Source organism: Larimichthys crocea, chromosome XII (genome assembly GCF_000972845.2).
Source record: "Larimichthys crocea isolate SSNF chromosome XII, L_crocea_2.0, whole genome shotgun sequence".
NCBI lineage: Eukaryota > Metazoa > Chordata > Actinopteri > Sciaenidae > Larimichthys > Larimichthys crocea.
In genome coordinates this window covers 16,277,269-16,302,399 of record NC_040022.1, presented here as the reverse complement: position 1 = coordinate 16,302,399, position 25,131 = coordinate 16,277,269, and the positions used below count along the sequence as shown (strand labels likewise).

Below are 25,131 nucleotides of genomic sequence, written 5' to 3'. Positions count from 1 at the left end.
GCCGCGGATTTTGAGTTTCAAAAAGCTCTTCAGAAACCTATGGGGGACATCATGCATATGCCGTCCAGTCTTACTACTGTCAATAACATGAATATGAATATAACATGAATATATCAGTAATAATTATACGATAATATAATATAAACAGTACACTGTAACACTTACAAGGCTATTTTTCTTCATTTGAGTGCTTTTGCTTTTGATATTTTACAGTTACACTATATAACCTACACTTTCTTCCCCTTACAAATTAAAGTTGAATTAATAAACAATAAAATCCATCCTTGCTTGACTGAGTACTCTCAGCTAACTCTAAATGACATTACTGAATCCCTGACTCTTTTCTGCTCGTGCTGCTGTTACACTATATTTTAACATTTAGCATTATCCATTAACTTTCACTTTTGGCCACTTGTCAATAAATGACATATTTTGCTAATAATAATTACATTTTTTGACATAAGTGACACTTGTAATTGAGCATTTTTAGTAAATGCTCTGAATGCTACTGTACCACTAAAACATAAGTCTATTTCCAGATATAGCAATATGTTAACTTGACTGTACTGTAATATAGCCCGTGCTTTATCTCGCTGCTTGTTGCTATCTTTTCCAAACACTCAGATACGCCTCTACTGAATGACATTTGAAATTAATCATATCCATTCACAATTTTAGATATCCAGGGGGGATATTAATGATTCCCCCTTACTACAGTGGTTAATGAAAGCCTTGTCCTTGAGACAGACTGGATGGTGCTGCGTAAATGTCAGCTCGGTGACGGTGCTGAACGGGCATATAGCGGTAATCCTTATGGCTGTGCCAAGGTCTCCCCAGCCTGTAGCCTCCAGACTCCCTGTAGAGGACGGGACTAATGATAGCTCCCGCTAATAAAGATTGAAGCTCCTGGCTCTCACAAAACTGTATAGAAAATGGAGGGGAATCATGCAGCCCGGCTCGATTAACTTTAAGCTAGAGGCTCTGTGAGCATGTGAAGGATTATCCCTTGTTATGAGTTCACTTTATTGTAAAGTACTCGGCTGTGTCTCCGCAGTGGATTTTTCAGCCTTTTGTCTCCGGGCCTCACTGCTATTTTTTAAGAAATATTGCTGAGTTCATGTGTTTGATCACTCACCTTCATCGTGTTGTTCTTGCATATTACCAAACTAATCCATGACACTTAATTAATTGTCTTTTTCTTTTTTTTTTTTATTCTTTTTTTGATAGGTATAAAATAACTGACTGAATGAAACTGAGTTGTGTCATGCTGCATTGCACCGGCTGTGTCTGTCTTGTGCATGGAGCTGTCATGGATGCAGTCTGTCTGTCTGTTTGTCTCCAGCATGCTCAGATGAGGAGATGCCTGCCTAATCATGTCTGTTTTCTAACAGATCTACCTGTTTTTGTCTCTTTGTCTCTTTCGTGTCTTCAACTTCTGTATCCAATTCTGGGTATCTTCCGGCATTTTAGTTTTTTTTTCCTACAAGTATTCCAAATGCTTTGCACTTTATGTTATTCATGAAATGATAGTGACGTCATGGCACCTCTTTTTTTTTTTTCATCTGTTGAAATCATGCAAAAATGTTAACTTCTATTCAATTGTCTCTAGATTCTTTGAGTAGGGGGGATGTGGCCTGTGAAGATTCCAAGTAATGATGTTACACATTAAGGAGTGGAGGTTGTGCAGCAAATTTACCCATATTTATTTATTTATCTTTGATTTTATTGCTTTATTAAATATATATAGTATATTAAAATTGATTTGCAGTCATTTAAAGCAAATGTAGACTCATTCTGTAGGTTTTTACAGTAACTTTTTTTATTTTGATCTATTTTAGAACATTTTTTGCTTTTCACATTCATGTTTTATTATACGTATAAGCTTCCTAGTGTTGAGTTTAGCTGAGTTTTTTCGACAATGTTCTGCTCTCTGTTTGCCCTCCCTTTCATTCTCTCCTTCCATGCAGAGATGTTTGTCCGTTACTCTCTCTGTCTCTTTCTGTTTCCTGTCTTGTGACCCTGGGGTATCCTCTTCTTCTCTGTTCCTTCAACATCCGATCTCTACTAGTCTTTCTTTTTCTTACTTTTGAAGCACCTACTTTCTGAATGGGCCTGACTCTGGTATATAGCCGTGTTTTTAAATAGATCCATGTGTTTTCTTCTTCCTCGCTCCTCTTTTCTTCCCCCTTTTTCCCGTCCTTCCCCTAAACCCTCTTCTAATCCTCTCTTTATCTCCACTTCCCTGTCTTTTTCCCCTCCTCTCCCTCCCTCCCTCCCCCCCCTTTTTTCTCTTCTTCTTCTGCATTCTGTCTGCACCCTGATGTGTAGGAGCGACAGACACATGTACATAAGTTTATTAACTTATAAACATGCACATACTACCTCACATATCTCTCTTTTTGCTCGCACTCGTTCTTTCCCGTTCTGCCTCTTTCATGCTGTCTTGGTGTTCTTTACTTAATGTGTCCAATGATCACTCTGTAATTGCCACAACACCTTATTAGAACCCACTCCTGTCCACATTTCCAATTCATTTGACTACACACTGTATCAGTTATGAATCCTATGTATTGTACAGTATCTTGTTGTACAATGTGGCTGTCCTTTGCTACATTGCCTGTCATTGTCTGGAAGAGAAGCAGAGCTGCCTCTCTCTCTCTCTCTCTCTTTCTGTCTCCTTCTCTCTTCCTGTCTTTGTCTTTCTCTCTCTGACACTTATTCTGTCCCTCTATCTGTCTTGTCTCGCTTCTTTCTGTCTCCCTCTCAGTCTTCAGTTCTTCGTTCTCTTCTTTGTGTTCCTCCATTTTATCCCTCTTGAGTCGCCCAGGCATGCAAGTGACCTATGAGTTCAGTCTCTCGATGCATCTCTCCCTAATATATAGTCAACCAACCTCTGACAGATGCAGCATTGGATATAACTTGCCATGTTACTTGTTCTTCTCATGGGGACACAAATAGCAGGCAGGGCTTATTGATCTGCCCCCATGATGCATACACTCTCTCTAAAAAGAGCCCATCTAATGCAAGAAGCACCTTAAGGCACAGAAATTTCAATGAAGTAAAGTTTCTAACTGTAGTTTCTGGTAAAGTTTAGTCATTGCTTAGAGGGGGCAATAAAATAATTATATAACTAGAATAAAAAAAAGAGTAAAAACCTGAATCACTTCCTGCTTAAAAAAATTGAATACCGAATTTTTAAGAAGAGAAACTGACTATAGGTGTCATGTCCTGGTTGAAATGATACTCAAGAGTTTGTCACTATATTATTTTGAGTAGGCAGCTCACTCTGATTGGTTGAGCTCAACACAAGATTTGTGTCTTTTTGTTGGAATCATCAGTACCATAAAGTAATTGGGACTAAACTTGAAATATCCCTTTGTAATTTTCTGTAAAAACCCTGAAGTTCATTCTCCCCCTTCCTGTTACCTCTCCTCTCTTTCTCTCTCTCTTTTTCTTTCTTTTTATCTTTCTTGCCCTCACCTTCTCTCTTATTCTCCATCTTGCTTTCTGCCTCGCTCCTCCTCCTCCTCTCTCTCTCTCTCTCTCTCTCTTTCTCTCTGATTCTCCCTCACCCCCCCTCCTTCTTTTTCTCCACCTTTCTTTCTCCTCTCTCCCATTTTTCTCCCTCCCCCAACCGCTCCCCACCTTACCCCTAAACCCCCCTCTCCTTTCTACCCCGACTCTCCTCCTTTCCCAGTGCGCCGTGTGCCCCCTCGTTTCTCCATCCTTCCCTCCAACCATGAGATCATGCCGGGAGGGAGCGTCAATATCACCTGCGTGGCCGTGGGTTCGCCCATGCCTTATGTCAAGTGGATGCTGGGCAGCGAGGACCTCACCCCCGAGGATGAAATGCCGATAGGACGAAACGTGCTGGAGCTCAACGGTGTCCGGGAGTCTGCAAACTACACTTGTGTGGCCATGAGCAGCCTGGGTATCATTGAGTCCACCGCTCAGGTTTTAGTAAAGAGTAAGGGGCGCTCTAATCACATAATTTTGTCTCTTAGAGAGAGAGAACATTGTGGGAAAAGTGCCTCAGTTGTTGCTTTACTGACAGACAAATCTAGTTTGATTGGGTTTCCACTGTATTTCCAAATGTGTGCATGTCAGGATAATTGGATACCTTTGCGGGATGGCAATTTTCCATTTGACTTCTGTCCAGCAAATTTTATCTGTATGTTTGTGGTACGGTATGTATTTAAAGAATGATTAAGGCACATTGATACATAACACTGTGGAGGTCATTAATATATCCTTACTTTGGGGAAGTTGCTTTGCATAAAACAGTGCAGTCGTTATATGTCATCAAAACAGTAATAAGTGCAGAATGGACAGAACCAAATAAGTAGTGCATAGTAAATGATATAATTCTCTTCCCTTCAAATCCTCAGCTTTGCCAAAGCCTCCCGGCACACCCATAGTCACCGAAACCACCGCCACCAGTGTGACCATTACCTGGGACTCTGGCAACCCAGACCCTGTCTCCTACTACATCATCCAGTACCGAGCCAAAGGGCCGGACAGCAAGTACGAGACAGTGGACAGCATCACCACCACCCGTTACAGCATCGGGGGACTGTACCCCAACACAGAGTATGAAATCAGAGTGTCGGCTTTCAATAGCATCGGCCAGGGGCCCTCCTCTACACGCGTGGAGGCCCGTACAGGAGAGCAGGCCCCGGCCAGTCCTCCTCGAAACGTCCAGGCGCACATTATTTCACAGAACACTGTGATGGTCCGCTGGGAAGAGCCGGAGGAACCCAATGGACAGGTGGGAAATGTCTCTTTTTCTGCTGTCAGAGGTAGAAATGTAACAACGGACGTCGTGTTACATAGATTTTGTATGTGTTTGGTTTAAATTCTTTTCTTGTCTTTCTTTTCTGTCAAATGCCAAATCATTCTAAATATCTTGGTAAATATCTTAAGCAAAACCACTGGTGATAAAAAAAAGCTATTCTGTTCTGTATAATAAGATTACCACTGTTAAAAGAGGGCAGAGTCTATTTGGTGTCCAGAGTTGCAAATTTTGTCCCTTAAGTCTGTGAGCAAATGGTACCTTTCAGCACATATACACATTCACTTCCCACATTTCTATGTTTTTACTGATTGTTTTCGTTCATTGCATGTATTCAGTCTCTCCTTTGGGCATGTATAACATGACTGATTGATTAAAAGTAACATTCAGTTTTTCAAAATCGGCTAGAGGTGCCCTAATTAACAGCATTGGTAATTACCAAAATCCTTTTTTATGTTTCTGTAATGGTTAATACACCAGTGTGTAGAAGCTTTTTAACCAAAATGATGTTTTTAATGCTAAAATATAATTAATATTGTTATCCATGAATTTTAAAATTTACTGTTTTACAAAAAAACTGAAAAAGCACATTATTATTTTTTGATTAAGATGTCAAATTATTGTTATTTACTTGCATACCTGAACAGAAAAAATAGTTTTAGTTATGCTTAATTAATTTCTGACTTCTTCAATTTGAATTCAGTTTGAAATTCCTCATTCCTGAAAGAGTCCGCATTAAAGCACTTCATGATGCTGGATTGTCTCTGACAGGGGGTCCAATAAATTTGTTAAGCGCTGTACATATATAAAACAGTGTAAGTACTAGACAGAGTTGTGTGTTCCCCACATTTGACACTGCATTGTATCCTCACTTACTATGGACTGACAACATTTCAAAATTGCACAAAGGCCCACATGAGATTAAAACCATGAAGCCTTAATAAAATTCACCATTGGGAGCTTTATTGCAGTGTGCAGGTTCACGTCCTTTGCAGTGATTGTGTCTTCTTGCCAGAGATTTCCCTCCTGTAACTCCCTTGCTACTTTCCCCACCCCCTAAAGAAAGAAAAGGTAATTGGACTGTCCGCTCTAAGTTAAGAGCACTCCCTCTTGAGGCCTACTTCTCTTTCTACCCTACAAAACTGTATAGTAGGTGCCTAAAAAAGTGCAAGACTGAGCTGAGTGCATATGAGGATTATAGATATTACAAAGTAATAACAGGAGAGGTGATCGAGGTGGAGTTTGAGGGCAATGGCATGACAACAGGATTACACTCTGAACTGCCCATAAATAAATCCCATAGCAGGAGTTATATCTTCTCTACAATATGAGTACATCTACAGCTTGGATTGGAAATGATTTGGTGAGATTTATTTATCAGGGTCAACTGCAACAACAGCTTCAGAGATGTCGGGGCATCACCTTGTGACAATGACCTCTAACAAAACACTCAACCAACAAATCCACAGGACCATCTGGACTAGAGTAAAAACTCATTCATTGATGATGACCTTTGCTGTGATAGAGGAGTTGTGTTGAAAGATGGTATTATGGATTAGCATGGGTATGTGACAGAGGACTTAGACGACTCAATACTAAATACATCCCAGTCACTGATGATCTTAAAATCCGGTTCACTTCTCTTTCTGCCGTAGGTGAAAGGGTACCGTGTGTACTACACCATGGATCCATCCAGGCCAATGAATGAGTGGCAGATCCACAATGTCCAGGACAGTGTGATCACCACCATTCAGAACCTGGTGACCTCTGAGACCTACACCATCCAGGTCCTGGCTTTTACCTCTGTAGGGGATGGACCCTTCTCAGACCCAGTTCATGTTAAAGTCATGCCTGGAGGTCAGTGTTTGTGTTTGTGTTTGTGTTTTTGACTGTGAATGGGTGTGTAATTGAAAGATGTTTGTGCAAGATGTTTGTGCTGTTATCTATGCTGGTACACAGATAAGAACTAAGTGATCGTCTTCATTTATTCATGTGCAGGAGAGTAGTGGTTGTTATTCAGATGTGTGCATGCAACCAAGCACAAATGAGTCATCATTTGTGTGTGTGCATGTACATAAACGCTTAAGTAGTGACGAAGTAAAGTGAGTTAAGTTTGTGACGCAATCTACTGAGAAATTCTTTGCGAGTAAGCTTCACCTCAGAAAATATGACTTCTTCAAAAGGGATAAATTCCACGTCTTAGGAGAGAACTGAGGATACAAGGAATAATAAGGAAACAGGGATTAACAGCCAAAACCGTCCCTTGTACCTCGGTGCTGTTCATGTCACTGTGACAGCTGCTGTCGCAGCTTTTATATGATTAGAGTGACAAAGAGACGATTACTCTGATGGTATTAGTAGTTTAAATTCTTGTGTAGCTCGGGCTACTGCTACTTTATTAGATGAACCTAAAAAGTCTACCATTTTCTACTACATGAAAGAAGTAAAAATATGTTAGAAACTGCACAAAAATGAAATGGGTCAGTGGGTGTACATTATGATTATTATGTCTTTTTTCATTACAAATCATCTGAACATGAAGTAATTCTGACAATAAAAAAACTGTTACAGCTAAAGTTAGAAGAAAAACAGTCAAAAAATAAAACTCTGCTTCATCAGGACTGTGTGGCAGTGATGTAATTAGATTTGATTGGCAGGAGCATTTCCCTGCCAACGTAATTCCCGTCTTTATATATAGATTTTTATTAATTATATTAACAACACACACAGTTATAGAGCACTTTTCTAAAGACAGTCACAAAATGCGTCACAAAAGAAAAGATAAGCAAAATGGAAAGAAAAGGGAAAGTTAAGTAAAACAATGAGGTAACCAGAGAGGAATAAAATAATAATACATGTACAAGTAAAAAAAAAAAGTAGAAAAAAAAGTAAAATAGAAACACAGGATAACAGGTAACAGAGTTGAAATGAACACAGTAAACTGAGAAAATGTTAAAGAAAGTTTTAATTAGTATAGTATAGTATAGTATAGTGTATGTGTATATATATATATATATATATATATATATATATAATATTATTATCAATTTACATTTATTTAAAAAAACTGTATTCTAATGTCATAACCTGTAGTAAAAAGCTTTGTTTTTAAGAAAATAGATTTTAGCTTTTAACTACAAAACAAAAATACTGTAAAAGAATATTATAAATATACAGTATACAGTATATATTTGGAGGGAGTATATACATGTATAGATATTAATATAGAGTCCTGACTGATTGTTTTGTCCCGTCCCCCTCAGTCCCAGGCCAACCAGGGAAGTTTAAAGTCGGTAGGGTGACAGACACCAGCATCGAACTGACCTGGGAACCTGCTTACACCAAGGAGGGCATCGTCAACTACGAGCTGCTCTACAAACCTGTCAAGTTTGGCAGCTTGGTAAGACTTCTATTTTTTATATATCTGTCTGAGTAGATTTCCTAACAAGACAGGTGGATGAGCAGAAAGATAAAAGAAGAACTTTAAAAGATTAACCCCAACATCCAGTGACAGTCTTCATCTTTTTTTTTTCCAACTCTCCTTTAATGTCTTCTTTCTCACTCCTCTTGGTACACATCTCGGCCTGTCCTCTGCTCCTCTTTCTTTTCTCTTTCATAGGAGAAGCTGACCTTCGGGCCCAGAAATTCTTACACAGTCGAGGGTCTGAAAGCAAACACAGAGTACTCCTTCTCCTTGGCCGCCATTTCAAGCAAAGGCATCGGAGCGTTCACTAACGAACTGGTGCAGAGGACGTCACAAGCCAGTACGTCTACAGTTCACATACTGTACCTGCAGACACACACACACACACACACACACAGATGCCATAAATGTAAATTATATTATGATTGAGTCTTGTACACATATCTCATGCAAAGGTTTGTCCTCTACATACACAGCTTATGAGCTTTTGGTTCCTGACCCAGTAAAACCTGGGAACCGTCTTCACATCTCTCCATCTATCTCGTTTATCAACCCATCTGTCCGGCACCCCCTCCCATCCATCCATCTATGTTTGACTGCGCCTTTCTTCCTCAGCTCAGCCTCTCGCTTTCTTATACAGCCAAAACATCATGACAGATGGAGATGGAGCACCGATTGATGTTTCACTCTTCCTTTTATTCACCCTCCTTTCACTTTTTCCACTCTATCAGTGTCTAATGTCTTTGAAGGGGCGAAACTGTCTGCCACTTATTGGCTAGCAGCCAGTGGTGAGAAGCGTTAAAGAATGGTGGTTGGCGTGCTATGTTGACAGGTAAGTGCAGGTCGGTCTGTATTTTATCAACACTGAACTTGGATTCTTTCCCTTGTCCCCTTTTCTCTCTTCTTTTCTTGCACAATCACTGATAGTCGATAAATAGTCAAATAAGCTAACTGACATATCAACTCGTTTCATATCTGCTGTCAAGGAGGACAAAAAGAATAAGCAGAGATAATGGATAAAATGGGACAAGGAAAAGAATTAATGAAGTAGTCGTGCTCGAGAAAAGAGCCCCGAGTCCTGCAGATCTTGGCGCTGTATCACTTCATTGGTAAGTTTTTGTCAAGTGTTTACAATGGCTCAACAGACACAAAAGATTTATACTGTGTATTCAAAATCAGATTATTTTTAGAACCGGGTACAAATGCGCTAAACAAACGTGTTTCTGGCTTGTCTCCTTTTACTCTTTACCGTCAAAAAGAAAATGAGATCAAGATGGTACAGTGGAGGAGGTGGCAGAATAGGATGGTGGTGGTGGTGGTGGTGGTGGTTTTGGGGGGGGGGTAAGAGAAGGTGCCAGATAAGCAGACTATTTCATGCAGCAGAATTCATTTCCCAGGGAGGTTATGTGCGCTTTGTTATCGCCAAGCTTTGGTGCACATCTAGATTGTCCCCCGAGGCCAACAGAACAGTAGCTGTACGGCTGAGTGGATAGATACTTGAACCTGTCAGCTATGACTATTACACTCCCACACATACACACATGGCATAAGCCCAGACGCCTCGGCCACGTTTGCCATGGCATGTGCGCTCTTCGGGGAACATTATATGGGGTGAGTGACACCTACGGTTCAGAAATCTGTGGTGATGATGGTGATTTTTGGTTTTCTGAACTTGTGTTTGTTGCAGTATATATCCCAGTCTACTTCTGATTCAGTTCTACAATTCATCATTCTAGCATGACTTTCAATATCCGTCTGAGTGCCTTTCTTTCCCAGGCTCCTCGTTTTTTTTGTTTGTTTTTTTTACCTGCCTCCTAAATCCTCTCTGCACTGTGAAATCTGTTTTAGTTTGTTTGTTTCTTCCCTTTCTGAAGCCCAAGACCTTCATCTAGTCAGCAGTGGAAAGTCTCAGTCCACTCTATATTATCCCAAGGACTCAAGGATCATGCCACCAACTGGGCTGGTGTTATGAAATGTTATTATTTGTCTGTGCTCCTGTGTACGGAGCTATGCATCCCTACTTTAGAAAGAAATACTTTATTTGTTTTTCATTCATAAATCTGGATCATTTTGTGTCACCAGCTACAGCCAAAGGATAAGATATAATCATCAGGTTTCAGATGCACATATAATTAAGTTGTCCACTCAGGTTCGATATGCCTGTCTCTGGTTTATTTCATTAGGCTCTAAGCCTAACATTATGATTTTAAATTATGTGGTCGCTCCTCCTTTTATGAGTCATGTCTGTCCCTGTGTTATCTCAGTTCACCTTAGTTTCTTACTGTTTCCTTTTTTATCCTTATCTTTTATCCTTTTGCTTGTATTTTACCCCTCCCTTGCTTTTTCAACCCCCATTCTCCTGGGTTTCTCCTAAACTCTTTGCCAATCACCCTCCTTGCCCCTTGTCCAATCAGAGCCCTCAGCTTCACCCGAGGGTGTGTCCTGCGAGAGTGCCAGCTCGACCTCGCTGAGAGTAAGTTGGAAGCCGCCTCCAATGGAGGGCCAGAATGGCGAGTTGGCAGGTTATGTCCTGAGATACCAGAGAGTTTCTGGGGCAGGAGGCGGGGGTCAGGGCCAGGAGGTGAGGGGGCTTCCTATCTCAGCCCAGCAGGGGCAGACAGTGTTAGAGGGGCTGGAGAAATGGAGCTGGTACAACATCACCATGGCAGCCTCCACTGCAGGGGGGACTGGACCCAGCAGCCAGGCTGCCCTTTGCAGAACTGATGAGGATGGTAAGACTGAGAGCCGTAGATCAGACCTAATCAGTATTGATTGTTTAGCTGATTATTCACTGGCTAGACTGTTGGTCACTTAATTAATTCTGCATTTGTGCGTAGTCCCTGGTGCAGCTCCTCGTCACGTGGACGTCCAACCGCTCAACTCCTCAGCACTTCGAGTCACCTGGCGGTCAGTGTTGCCACGGTTACGGCAAGGCCAGATACGTGGCTACCAGGTGCATTTTAGCCGTGCAGAGAGCGGTGAATCACGAAACCTTCCCCGGATCAAAGACCTTTTATTGGACGAGTCCCAGGTGACATCATAGCTGAATATTTAAATGATTAAATGATGTCCATTTATTTTTTTCATTAAACATCCTTCCTGTCTCTCCTTTTGTCCTTTGACTCACTCTCATCTGTCTCGGCTGCCTGCTGGGTGTGTCTGGTCTGTGGAATAAGATGGAGGAGGATGACTCGACTCAATATGTGAGTGCAGACTACCCATCCTCTTCTCGTTACAATTGAACTCACTATTAATACATACAGCACAATGCATCCAAAATACAGAGACAGTTTGAGATTTGATTGGCCTCGCTGATATGTAACTTTGTGATCATTTCTTACGGATGCATAGCTGTAAAGAAAAGGAGTGAAGAGAGTGTCTCATATTTAAAGGAATGAGTGAGCAGTATTTGATGGTGCCGTTATGCGTTTTCCTGCACAGGAGCTGATATTAGCAGGCCTGAAAGCAGAGACTTTGTACTCCGTCTCAGTGGCAGCATACACCACCAAAGGGGATGGAGCACACAGCAAAGCCAAGCTGGTGCAGACCCTGGGGATTGGTAAGCATATGCCAAGTATACAGTTCAGTGCACTGGATTTAGTAACATACTCAAGAATTGATCTTACAGTAAGCTCCACCAGGAGCCGGCAGTAAATAAACAGCCAAATCAATTCTAATTCTTGTACAAGATTTACATGATATATGTTTTTATATATATTCCGATTGATTTTCTGCTGCCTACACTGTCGTTTGCAGTGCCTGGCCCTCCCTCCCTTTGGTTGCGTCCAGGATCGGGTCCATCAGTAATGGTGCGGTGGGCTCCTCCGCTGGAGTTCTCTGAGTCAGGATCTGATAGCCAGAGGGCCTCAGTGGAAATCCAAGGATACCGCCTACAGTTTGGCCTGAAGAATACGTCTTTAGACACCACAGTGGATTTCACGAATCGGGAGAAAAACTTCACTGTCAGAAACCTCTCCCCGGGCTCCTCCTACATCTTTGTCCTCTCTGCGAAGAACCGAGTGGGCTATGGAGATGTAGTGCAGCAGGAAATAACAGTTCCCATGTTCCCACCCTTGGGATACCCCAAAATAACTGACTTTGTTAATGCCACATGCTGCTCCCTGCAGTTCTCCTGGCTGCCCCCTGCTCCAGAGGAGTGCGACGGTGACATCACTGCGTACACCATAGCTTACAAAGAGGCTGCAGTCCCCAAACCATCTGCAGACCCTGGCCCTTCAGCCATACCAGCCCCCACTGCTCCCCCATGGCTGATCACGTTACCAGCGAGTGAGTCCAGCTACACCATCTTGGGCCTCAATCACAGCACAGCCTACGAGGTGTGGCTCAGAGCACACAACAAAGCAGGGCCAGGCCCCTTCAGCCCACCTCTAGTGAGCCAAACCTTGGCCTTTGAAACAGGTAGGGCTGGCCTCAGGCCTCAGGAAAACCCCTTCACCATTTAAGCACTGGTACAGCTTCACATCTCTGCTCCCCTTAATGTGGATTTCACTCCAAAACATTGAACTAAATGAGGTCTGGGCCAGTTCTTTCAGGTTGGCCTTTCACCCATGCACCTCAGAGAGGTTGAGAACTGCAGAGTCTAAGGGAACACAACTACTCCCTCCAATCTCCTCCACTCACTCACTTATACCTTCATCACCTACCCTCCTTCACCACCAGTGGAAGTAAGCTGAATGTTAATGGATGTTTGCTTCAAGAGCACTGCTTATCACAAACCTTCAGGTAAAAGTCAATACAGGCCCTGAGTATTCAGTATCTAATACAGAAGGTAAGTGTTCAGACTGAATTCAAGTCAAACCAGCATCTGGTCCTGTATCTGTGGGTAAGCTTTTTTTTAATCTCATAGACCTCCACTTCCACCTTTTCCAAAACCTGTGCTGACATGCTGAATTCTAAGTGTAAAAACCACAAGCAAACACTCTGAGAATGTGGCATGTCACATTCCTGCAGCCGCTCTGTCTGTTATTTGTACTTATTTCTCTTGCCATCCACTCTCCTCATCACCTGCCGGTCCTCCTAACCATCATGTATTCTTCCCCCGGTAACAGATCTGACTGACATGTCCTCAGTTTTTACAGGGTTTGCAGTGGGAAAGCAGAGGAGCCGCTGATTAAAATAAAATTCTTCATAACAACTGACTGTTTTTTTTGTTTGTTTGTTTGCTTCCCAGATGTGCCGAGGAATTTTTCAGTCAATTTGGCCACTAAAACCAGTGTTCTTTTGACCTGGGAGTTTCCAGAGAGCAGCAACCCCTACCGCTTTACTGTATGTCCTTCAACTGGTGGTCATTTATACCATGATACGACATTATGTTACAGTGTTTATTGGGTGTTTTTGATTAAAATATCACAGAAGACAATAAGTCTATGTTTTGTTCATGCAGGAAAGGTCATAGACAGACTTTGCACCTCACAAATTGTATCTTGTTAGTTTAATCCATCAAAAAAAAGTGTGCACAATGTGTTACTTTAGCTTTAGCAGTGCTGGTATGCAGACTATTACTTTTTAAAGGAACCAGTCACTTTATGCTAAGCAAAGTTAGTCGGCTGCTGTTGGTAACTTCATATTTACAGTGCAGACATGAGAGTGGAATCAGGTTTCTCATCTAACTCTCGACAAGAAAGTGAATGAGCACTTTTTTCTTTCTAATATTGTGTAAAGTGGGGCAGTGTCCAACATTGTAATAAACATTTGAAAACTTAATCTCCAAATTAATTTCCAGTGTCTAATGATACAAATTTGTGGGTGGGCAAAAGTGGGCAGGGGGGGTTAACATGTTCAAGTACAATAGGATACCTATTGTTTGAAAGTACAATAGAATATCATCAGCATAGAGTATATATATTCTACTACTACTGACCTTTCCCATCCTCCAGGTGGAGTATAACCGACAGAAGATGGAGGTGGATGCTCGTCCGAGAAAGGTAGTCATCCCAAACCTTCAGCCAGACACCAGCTACGACTTTAAGATAACTGCTCCGGAAGGCAACATGGGTGGCCTTCGCCACCGCATCTCTGCTAAGACCTCCCCACCAGTCACCATCCGCCGCCCTGAAATTGACCACGCCCGTGATACTGAGACCACAGTCACCATAATCCTGCCATCTCTGGAAACTCGGACTCCTGTCAAGTAAGATTAAAAAGATGAATGTTTTAGATGTCGTTACAGTGTTCGACTCAGGTCAGTTGATAAGAATCTCTGAAGGTGTGGGCTGTGAAGATAACACTACCTGACTGACAAGATGTTGAAGACACAGTCTTAAGTGCAACAAGCTGGCAAAGAAATGTGAAAATAGCTTGAGACATGTTTGCTATTTTATCAGTGCAACTGGTGTTATGTTGAATGTCTTCTTCCTCTCCCACAGAAATGTTTATGTTGTTGTGGTTCCGCTGAGGAGAGCCCGCGGCAGTGTCAGACACCTCAAGAACCCAGATGAAATGGACCTAGAGGAGGTGAGAACCACAACAATGACAGCACCCACTGATGTCTGTGCCTGGAAGAAGGAAAGGACCTATAAACACACGCACTCCCATTGCTAAGAACTCCTGGCAACGCTTACCCTTTATAATTCAGTATCAGTGTTTAAACATTAGTCATAGATATTGGAACACGTCGTTTTTCTTGTCTGAGTCTTCCCTCTCTGTGTTCCTTTTTATTCTCCTCTCTACACCTCTCAGCTGTTAAAAGATATCAGTCAAAGGCAGAAGGATTCTCGTCAGCAGAAGCAGGTGGACTTACGCCGGGCTTACATCACAGCTCGTTTCACACCTGCCACCCTTCCAGCCTTCTTCACCCTGGGGGACCAGCTGGACTATGGAGGGTTTGAGAACCGAGCTCTAGACCCAGGGCAGGAGTATGTCTTCTTCATCCTGGCAGAGCTCAACTCCACAACCGGGGTACAAAAAGCCACCATGTCACATCTCTTATCGTTCTGTGTTTATAACCACTCCCTCATTCCCCGCTGCCTGAGCCTCTCTCCTGCAGGCTGTCACCATACATTGCAATCAATATGGCCTTGCTGCTAAAACAATAAAATGTACGTCAGTCAAAGCGTTGTAAGCAAAAGGCAATAACCTTCACGTACTTCCACCACCACTGCTAATAAAGAGTGAGTGTACCTACTGTGGCAGTAGAAGAGATATTGCCCTGTGCACTGCTTGTATATGTGCATTCAAATTGGAATAGACTTAAATATATAACTTGAATTAGGATAGATTTTATTTTTTATTAGATGTTTTTTATTGGGAACACTTTTAGCCCTGAGGATGCTCTTTAAAAGAACTAATAAAAAGGCATTTTATTCAGTTTATTGTGATTATAAAAACACATGATGTCAGTAAGCTTGAGTCCATTCTTTATATCTTATCTAAAACAATAAAACTGATCAAATATAATCTCATACACACGTGTATATTTAAGAGCTTGGCTTTTCTTAAGATTGTGAATTTTTGTAATGAATTTCTTTTTAGTGTCATGTTTGTCTACTGAGATGAAACAAATTACTGGGGGAAAAAAACACACCCTTCTTTCAAATTAAGTAGTCATTCTGCTAAAGCTGCTCTGATTTAATCAGTTATATCTTGTAGACAAACAAAAAGAATACACTTGTAGTGTCTTTTGCATGTCTCCTGAATATGCATGTATGTTTCTATACAGAAAATGTATGTGGCCAGCTCCTACACAGACCCTGTGATTGCACCAGATTCAGACCCCCAGCCCCTCGATGCAGGCGATGGTCTGATCTGGGTGGTTGGACCTGTCCTGGCTGTGGTCTTCATCATCTGCATTGTCATCGCTATCCTCCTTTACAAAAAGTGAGTGGGACAGATAAACGCTATAACACAAACACCATCACAAAGTAGTTGTAGTTGGTCAGCTTTGATTAGGACTTTTAAAGTATGTCATTCTGTAGTTTTTCTTAATGTCAGTGAATCCCTTGAAAGTCTGTCTCTCAATATGTTTTGAATTGTTTTTAAAAAGGCTGAACATTTTTATTTAGCAAATGTTGCTCAAATGTGAGTGTACTAGTGAGCATTTATGTCAGAGACATTTAGTTTTTGTCATTTGAGATTTTTTTGACAATAAAAGCAGCAGTAAATCTTGCCAGCCTTAATCTTTATAGATACATTAAGTTTCTCTTTAGTATGCTAGATTCTGCCACCAGCTCCCACTGATATCTTCCATCCTTTATTATATATACAATTGTTTAATCTTAAGCTGTCCTCGCACATATGCTCAACTTTCAGTCTGATATTTATCAAATTTGTTCCAATTTAGGAGTTTGTTCTCTCAAACAGCTATGAAACAATCTGACCTCGTTGTAGGCCTGAGATATCTGCTGCAAGCCATCAAGCTTTTGAATACTAATGCAAAATATTGATTTCCCTCTCTAACAATCTGTCTGTTTCCTTCCTTTTCTTCCTCTAATTATTCCGTGCTTGCTCTTGTTTCACTGGAAGCAGCAAACCTGACAGGTAAGATTAAACCAATGTCAAGCTCTTTGTTCATTTTAACCCACAGCAATTACACGATACCAGATGTTGTTCAGAGAACGTGTACAAAGCCGTAAAACACCATATCTGTTAATACACAATTTACTCGATTCAAGTAGCTATGCTAATGACGTGTCAGCACTGAGTCCGGTTTTTATCTCTCAGGTTGTTTGCATGTGCTAATTGCTCTTTTAACTCATTGGTGTTTGAACAGCAAGCGCAAGGACTCTGAGCCTGGAACCAAGAGCCTGTTGAGCAACGCAGAAATGATGGCTCATCACCCAACTGACCCTGTGGAGATGAGACGCATCAACTTCCAGACTCCCGGTACGAAGCATGTAAACACACAGAAACCCAAACACACACTTTGTATTTGCATAATAAAGTATACTTCGATTGCTCATCATTTGATAATGAAATATTCATGCGACTAATTATAACTTATACAGACAAGATTGTGAAAGCACTCCTCCGCATCACAACCATCATGTACCTGGCAGCTTTAAAACAAAATGGCCGCTGCCCAGGTAGCACAGCCAATGCTTAGTCACAGTCATGAGTCATAACGGTGTGACAAAATCTGATCATCTCCACTCGCCCACATTGCACATGCCAGGCTGCAGACAGAACACCAGAACAGACAGAAGTCTGTCTTATCTCAAACGTTGGGTTTAATGGTCAAATTTATACATCAGAAGTCAGTTGTGGGTTAATGTGATCATTTGTAAAGGAATCGACTCTGTCCTTGCCAGCATAAACCAACTGAAACCCCACTGTGAAGTAACTACATGGATTCTGACGCTCCGCACCCCCGACTGAGAGAGATCTAACAACACAGCTGCTTTGGTCATAGCACCAGGCCAACGCCGCTTCGCTTTCACTTCTCCTATTAAATTAACAACATCCCAAAAAACACGGCCTGGAGGAATTTAATCACCGTTCTCACTATATTTTCATTGCTGCAGTTTATAGAAGCCTCCCAGACTCCTCGTGGAAGATGTGTCACTAGGGAGAATGTTGTTACCCGTCAGGATATATAAACTCAAATAATGCCGTATTTTATTAAAACTATAGATGAAGGTCTGAAGTCTTTGGGAGGTGTTCCTGGGAAGCAGCAAGTAAACCCACAGAATAAAGTGCCTCAGCTCTTCTCTTCTATCATAAAAACATTTTTTTTTTTCCCACTCTCATGTGGCTGCAACCTTGAAGCTCCCACCTCACCCACTTCTTCTCCCCCGTGAGATTTGTGCTTTTGAGATGCTCGGCAGAGATGAAATTCGTTTCTACAAAAACCAGCCGATGCTATCTGAGGTCATTTTGGGCGTGACAGGAACGTTTTGTCGTGATTACCTGTGGGCGCAGCAGTGCCAGGCTGAAGACGAAAAATACTGTAAGCGTTGATATGAGCCTGTTTTTCATAGCTGTAGAAGCAGAATGACTTGAAGGCTCTCCATGGCGCATTGACGTATGTTACAATTCAAGAAACGTGCAGAATGCAGTCTGACGATGGCGTTAAATGGATTGTGTTTATTGTATGCATAGCTTTGATTTATTGTTGTAGCTATTTTTGCCTTTTGAATGGACAATGGATCGCTCCAGCTGTGAAAAGAAAAGCACTGTAGGAAGCATAGGTTGCTTTCTTTGTGTGTGCTGTGTGTGTGTGTGTGTGTGTGTATGCACGTGTGTGCAACCCTCCTAATTAGTGTTCTGTCTGTGTTTGTTTTCTCTGAGTCGTTGCTTCTCTGATCACAGAGAAAGCAATTTATCAAAGAAAAACAATTTACAAACAAACAAGACTCGCCTCACTTTGTCCTCGCACATGGATCAAAATTGATTTTCTGCCTCAGCGTGTTCCTTAATGATATGTGATGTACTCGTGATTGTATAATTATCTCTGCATCTTTGCATATGAGTGATGCTGACCCGTGGTAATTTAGGTCATTCAGCCATAAGTCTTGTGTCACCTCTGACCCCTTCCATGTTGTCACCCAGGAATGATGAGCCACCCTCCCATCCCCATCAGCGAGCTGGCAGAGCACATCGAGCTGCTGAAAGCCAACGACAACCTGAGACTCTCCCAGGAGTACGAGGTGAGAAATACATTATTATTCCATATGAGTAAGTAAATGATGTTCTTATTGTTTAGAGATGTTAAGCCTGTTAATCCATCGCTTCATAAAGCAGGTCTTATTTAACGTTTGTATCTCTGTGTGCAGACTACATGTTCATGATTTATTCAGTGCTGCAATTTATTGCTGTAACTTGTCTGCATTACAGAGCGCTCTCTTTCCATTATCCTCAAATGCACTACTAAATATGCCTCCGTGCACTGTTAATGTGTTTTTATTTTCTGCTTTTTCCCCAGTCCATCGACCCTAGCCAGCAGTTCACCTGGGAGCAATCAAACCTGGAGGTCAACAAGCCCAAAAATCGCTACGCTAATGTCATAGCGTACGACCACACCAGGGTCGTCCTGGTTCCTATTGAAGGTAATGATTAGCTGGGAACAGCAAGATGAAGAAGATGTTTAGGGTAATGGGAAAGTCTGTTTGTGTTCAGGGGGGTTGAACACAAAGGAGAAGGAGAGCCGCGTGATGGATGAAATCTGAAATTGCAAACAGTGCTCAAGACTGGCTGTGTGCAGCGGCATGAGACTGACAAACAGAGCGGGTGCATTCAAGTGCAGCCAGCACTCCTCCAGAACAAGAAGGGGGAGAATGGATTTGATCTGGAGCTCATGAATTTACACCGACAGAGTCTTGTTTGTTTGCCGTTGTCCGCTAGTCACCCAGCAGCCGTCTGTTGAAACACCACAGTTCGTTAGGCTGTTTGATGTCATACATGGAGGATCATTTATTATGTCACTTATGCAGATTGCAGTTTAGTAATCATTTGTGTCTCATCAGCAGGTATCCTGGGCAGCGACTACATCAACGCCAACTACATTGATGGCTACAGGAAGCAGAATGCCTACATTGCTACCCAGGGCCCACTGGCAGAGACCTTTGGGGACTTTTGGAGAATGGTGTGGGAGCAGCGGGCCGCCTCTGTCGTCATGATGACCCGCCTGGAGGAGAAGTCACGGGTAGGAAACCAGTTCTTCACCCAGTGACCCACAATTTTCATTATCTAATGTACTGTTACATGTCATGCAATTACATTCTAGGGGCTGTTTGGTAAACAAGCTTGATGAAGGCGCTTTAGATCAGACTGAAATCCAGTAGTTATAGTAATGATGATGATGCCTTTGCTCTATCCGTGTAGATAAAGTGTGACCAGTACTGGCCAAGTCGTGGCACAGAGACATATGGAATGATCCAGGTCACCCTCCTGGACACAATGGAGCTGGCCACTTTCTGTGTTCGCACCCTTTCCCTGCATAAGGTACATTATTTCACTAAATTACTTCCTCCCTCTCCTCCTTTGTCCACCCCCTTGACTCACCGCTCTGCCCTTTCCTCTATTAATAACTGTCACAACCACCAAAAAACCTGCTTTGGTCTCTTGAATTTACAGTTAGGAACCAGGAGCAATTGGAGTTATTATGAAATCCCACTGTTGGTGAATGAGTAGTGTGTGTAGACATATGGAGGAGAATAGATTAGTCTGGGCTTCACGGAGTGTTCAAACCAGGCCAGCCTCCCTGTGTCAGGCTCTGAGATTTGATCACTGTTGGAAGCAGAGCACTTTCTTATAGCACAGGGCTAATCTAAGACCGCCAGACTAGTGTGTCTCTATGGCCTACTTACAAACACAGAAACTAGGCCAACTGTAGCTTCCAAATGTAGCACCGCTTCTCTAAATTTTTGTTGATGTGTTGTGAAAACATCAAGTTAGGAAATCTGTCATACAGTAGAGAATAATGCCCATGAAATATTCAGCAACACTAGTATTCTTAGTGTCCTTTGTGTACAGTCTGGGAATATATATATATATATTATTTCTTTTCCTAAAAAGATTTTAAAATATTCCGATAATATACACATTTTTTATATTTTCATGAATCGGTTTTCTTCTTACACATTATGTAGATGTCATGGCGTGGCATGACTGGCAGTAATTGTATGGAGTTAATGTAGAAAGATCTGAGAAATTCAACACAGTAGGCGCTCTACTCAAACAAATTGTCAAATGTGTCAGTTCCCTTTAACCACTTAATTGGTTTCGTGCTCTAACATTCAATAATGGAAAAAGGGGGTAAAGCTTACACAGGCACATGTACAATAAATAATCAAATAATCTCCTGTCTTGTCATATCAGAGTGGCAGCAGTGAACGGAGAGAAGTGCGTCAGTTTCAGTTTACAGCCTGGCCAGATCACGGCGTGCCAGAGTATCCCACCCCCTTCCTCAACTTCCTCCGCAGGGTCAAAGCCTGCAACCCTCCTGATGCCGGACCTATCATCGCTCACTGCAGGTACAGTACACACAGCCAAGTATTGTTTGACACAATATGGTGAGAGTTATGTCTATGTTTTTTTTGCAAATATGAAGCTACAGAGAGGTTGCCGATATCAAAATGATTTGCTTCTTTGATTTTCACAAAAAAAAGTATAAGGCCAAAGTGGTTTTACAGTTGGGGGCTCTTCTTGGCAGGGTGCATTGACTTCCTGGGTTGCCAAGAAACCTCACCGTGGCAACAAGACTCTGAGCCTGTAGAAGAAGAAATCAAGAAATAGTCATGCACATACCATAACCTTAACAAATGTGTTAATTAGTGAGCTGTAGGAGCATTTATCTTTTGTTTCTAGTATTTATGCTGCTGGCTTAAGCTTCATATTTGACGTACAGATACGAGAGTGGTATCAATATTCTCATCTAACTCAGGGCAAGAAATGAAATAAGCCTATTTCCTAAAATGTTGAACTGCACCTTGAAATTAAATATCAAAAATGAAATCCTCACATCCCACTTTTACCTGTACCTGTTAGTGCTGGCGTTGGTCGCACCGGCTGTTTTATCGTCATCGACGCCATGCTGGAGCGCATTCGACACGAGCGCACCGTGGACATCTACGGTCATGTGACCCTAATGCGTTCACAGAGGAATTACATGGTGCAGACGGAGGACCAATACAGCTTCATCCACGAGGCCCTGCTGGAGGCTGTGGCCTGCGGGAACACTGAGGTGGCCGCCAGGAGTCTGTACTCCTACATGCAGAAGCTGTCCAAGGTGGAGAGCGGGGAGCACGTCACCGGCATGGAGCTGGAGTTCAAGGTAGGAGAGTGGGCAGGCAAGCCTTTAATATTAAAATAGCTGGCAAATATGCATGCTCTCTAGTGTACACAAGTGGTTCCTAGAAGTTTTTTGGTTTGTGGTTACTTGAAACAAAGCCAAGTGTACTTACTTGCAGGAGATAGAAAAAACATTAGCAATATTTTGTTCAGCAGAATAATAAATCTTCAGATTTATTTGCCAATCCCTTCCCAGTTGGAAACCACTTGGGTATATAATACCCTTGTATGGTATTGAACCAGGCAAATTATCAAGAATTGTCCTGCACCATTACATAGAAAATCAATTTTTAGATATTTAGTTTATTAATACCCTTTGAAGTTGGACACTGTAACAACACATTCACGTTTTCTCTCTCCATCCAGCGACTGGCTAATACCAAAGCCCACACATCCCGGTTTGTCACAGCCAACCTGCCTTGCAACAAATTCAAGAACCGACTGGTCAACATCATGCCCTATGAAACCACCCGCGTCTGCCTCCAGCCAATCAGAGGACTGGAAGGTTCAGACTACATCAATGCCAGCTACATAGACGGATACAGGTATGCTTTCATCCTGAAAACACTAATATGACCTGACCCAGTCTTCCTCTTATGATGGCTTGATGAGTGAACGGACTGGATAGGTTTTCACTGCAGTGCTCTCACCTGTCACCTCCTGTCAGATCTGTCGTTACTGTATACATGTTCCCGCTATTTGTCTCGCTGCATGGCACTCGCTTCATTTCCTGTTGGAGGAGATGAGCGCTGAAGCGCTTCTGATTATTCAGGCATTCAGAGTGGTTGTACACACATGTTTTGACTGTTCCTCTTCTTTGCCTGAAGCCTGACCCTTTTTTCAGTTTGATGCTTGACAGAGGAAGAAATATAGGGAAGAGGTGGCTTCATAATGTGTATATGTGTGTGTGTGTGTGTTTGTAGGCAGCAGAGAGGCTACATTGCCACCCAGGGTCCACTGGCCGAGACTACGGAGGACTTCTGGAGGATGCTGTGGGAACACAACTCCACTATAGTGGTCATGCTCACTAAACTGAGGGAAATGGGACGGGTAGGGACAAATAAAGTGTACACACAGTGTGCTACAAATAACAGCAAATTGTACACATTGTCTTCAACACTTTTTTTCTCTTCTGCTCTCTCAGGAGAAGTGTCACCAGTATTGGCCTGCTGAGCGCTCAGCCAGGTACCAATACTTCGTGGTGGACCCAATGGCTGAGTACAACATGCCTCAGTACATCCTCCGGGAGTTCAAAGTTACGGATGCCAGGGTGGGTTCATGGTGTCTGTGTGTTTAAAGGCTTGTTCTCGTGTTGTGTATTGTATTCAAACAGCAGTGTAACAATACACTCTTTGACTTTTCTGCTCTATTCCTGATCCATCAGTGCTGTCAGAAGGCGGCGGTGCAAAACATGTCCTATCGACCTGTAGTGTGTGTTGGTTAGTGTGTGTTTTGCATGTGAATGTGTGTTACACAACAGGTTAGCATTTATCGACCTGCAGCTCTAAATTACTCATTCAACCGTGCTGTCTCCAGATTACCTTGACAGCATATGTGTGTGTCTGTGTGTGTGTCCATTCGTACACACATGGGCCGGTTATAGATAACTCCAGTCAAGCCAGTCCTGCACTGACGCCACATTGACAGATGCTCTATTGATCTCCATTAAAGGGGAGTCAGAAAGGCTGAGCAGAAGAGAAAAGATGTAATTGCCTACTGAGTGGCTGACAATAGCCGATGCACTGACGTTACAGCTTGAAGTTAACCACAGCCACTGATCCAGGGTCAGATAACAGTAATCATTAGATGGAAAAAGGGATATTGCCTGGCAGAGCCTCACTCCTCGGTCAATACAGCAAGAAGGAGCTCTTTAAATAGTTGTTTTGAAATGACCACCACGCATAAGCAATAACTACACGTTTCAGTGATAAACATCCTTTTTTTTAATACGATTTCCTTACTCCCTTAGGATGGCCAATCACGGACAGTTCGTCAGTTCCAGTTCACTGATTGGCCAGAACAAGGTGTGCCCAAATCTGGAGAGGGCTTCATCGACTTTATCGGCCAAGTGCACAAAACCAAGGAGCAGTTTGGCCAGGATGGACCAATCAGCGTTCACTGCAGGTAAGCAGCAATGCTAATATTTGAAAGTACGTTCATTGCATAATAAGTGAAACTGGTTGATCAGGATGTAGCATGTTGTTGACTGAGCTCTGGCACAATGTAAACTATGGTTAATCATTTATTGCTGTAGTGCTGGCGTGGGACGGACAGGTGTCTTCATCACTCTGAGTATTGTCCTGGAGAGGATGCGTTACGAAGGGGCGGTGGACATCTTCCAGACTGTCAAAATGCTGCGCACACAGAGACCAGCCATGGTGCAGACTGAGGTAAACACTGAACAGCATGTGGGACTCACTGGTTCATTAAGCAGGGCAGCGACAAAAGCAAGGAGTGCAATGATACAGCACTCTGCTGGTACTGCTTAAAGCCAATATATTCTATATATTATAATATATTTCTAATATATATAAATATATATTTGGCTGATCATATTATATTATTATAACTATTTTATTTGCTTTAAATGTGATATGTGTGACAGTTAGGGAGCCATATTTAAAGATTAAGGCATAAATTAAATATAACTATTTTTCATGAGCGTATAATCACCTGAATCGTTTTTTGTTACCTTAGACTGAAACCGGGGCGGCGGTTAGCTCAGTTGGTAGAGCAGCCGCTCCATGTGCGAAGGCTCAGTCCTTGTTGCGGAAGCCCAGCGTTCGAATCCGACCTGTGGCTCCTTCCTACATGTCATTCCCCGTCTCTCTCTCCCCACACTCCTGTCACTCTTCAGCTGTCTCTATCAAATAAAGCATGAAAAGGCCAAAAAAATAATAATAATAGCCAGCACCGTGTGTAGATATCTACAAACGGTCCTCTTCAACCTTTTTAATAATGATGATGCTAAAAACATAATATGCATATTATTATGAGTCAATTGAAAAGTTAAGAAATACACCATTTCATCTCTAATATACCCTTAGAGGCAAGAAAACAAACAACCATTGTAGCACTTAGTTTGAAGAAAACAAAAATCTGTTATCTGTAATAAAAGTACTTCATTTGCTCATATTTGACTTCACGACTGAGTTTAAATCAGTGAGTG

The 25,131-nt window shown here is 42.2% G+C and overlaps 1 protein-coding gene across 11 annotated transcripts in view; it reads left to right on the top strand.

The window, feature by feature from the left end:
* ptprsb (protein tyrosine phosphatase receptor type Sb) overlaps positions 1–25,131 on the top strand; it is a 66,743-nt gene that overhangs the window by 38,186 nt on the left and 3,426 nt on the right. For 3 of the 11 annotated variants that reach the window (XM_027285136.1, XM_027285139.1, XM_027285134.1), the window contains 24 exons: positions 2,329–2,343; positions 3,698–3,967; positions 4,389–4,768; positions 6,448–6,649; positions 8,056–8,192; positions 8,412–8,556; positions 13,408–13,502; positions 14,114–14,367; positions 14,603–14,690; positions 14,916–15,134; positions 15,895–16,052; positions 16,698–16,712; positions 16,945–17,057; positions 18,723–18,820; positions 19,096–19,219; positions 19,637–19,815; positions 19,995–20,114; positions 20,991–21,145; positions 21,660–21,945; positions 22,329–22,507; positions 22,886–23,012; positions 23,107–23,232; positions 23,932–24,086; positions 24,217–24,352. In XM_027285136.1, coding sequence (XP_027140937.1) covers positions 2,329–2,343; positions 3,698–3,967; positions 4,389–4,768; positions 6,448–6,649; positions 8,056–8,192; positions 8,412–8,556; positions 13,408–13,502; positions 14,114–14,367; positions 14,603–14,690; positions 14,916–15,134; positions 15,895–16,052; positions 16,698–16,712; positions 16,945–17,057; positions 18,723–18,820; positions 19,096–19,219; positions 19,637–19,815; positions 19,995–20,114; positions 20,991–21,145; positions 21,660–21,945; positions 22,329–22,507; positions 22,886–23,012; positions 23,107–23,232; positions 23,932–24,086; positions 24,217–24,352 — 3,776 coding nt within the window. Of the gene's footprint in view, positions 1–2,328; positions 2,344–3,697; positions 3,968–4,388; positions 4,769–6,447; positions 6,650–8,055; positions 8,193–8,411; positions 8,557–10,630; positions 10,949–11,053; positions 11,248–11,392; positions 11,420–11,657; positions 11,776–11,972; positions 12,636–13,407; positions 13,503–14,113; positions 14,368–14,602; positions 14,691–14,915; positions 15,135–15,894; positions 16,053–16,697; positions 16,713–16,944; positions 17,058–18,722; positions 18,821–19,095; positions 19,220–19,636; positions 19,816–19,994; positions 20,115–20,990; positions 21,146–21,659; positions 21,946–22,328; positions 22,508–22,885; positions 23,013–23,106; positions 23,233–23,931; positions 24,087–24,216; positions 24,353–25,131 lie in introns of all 11 variants that reach the window. The other 8 variants (XM_027285145.1, XM_027285137.1, XM_027285141.1 and 5 more) reach the window with 6 other exon arrangements.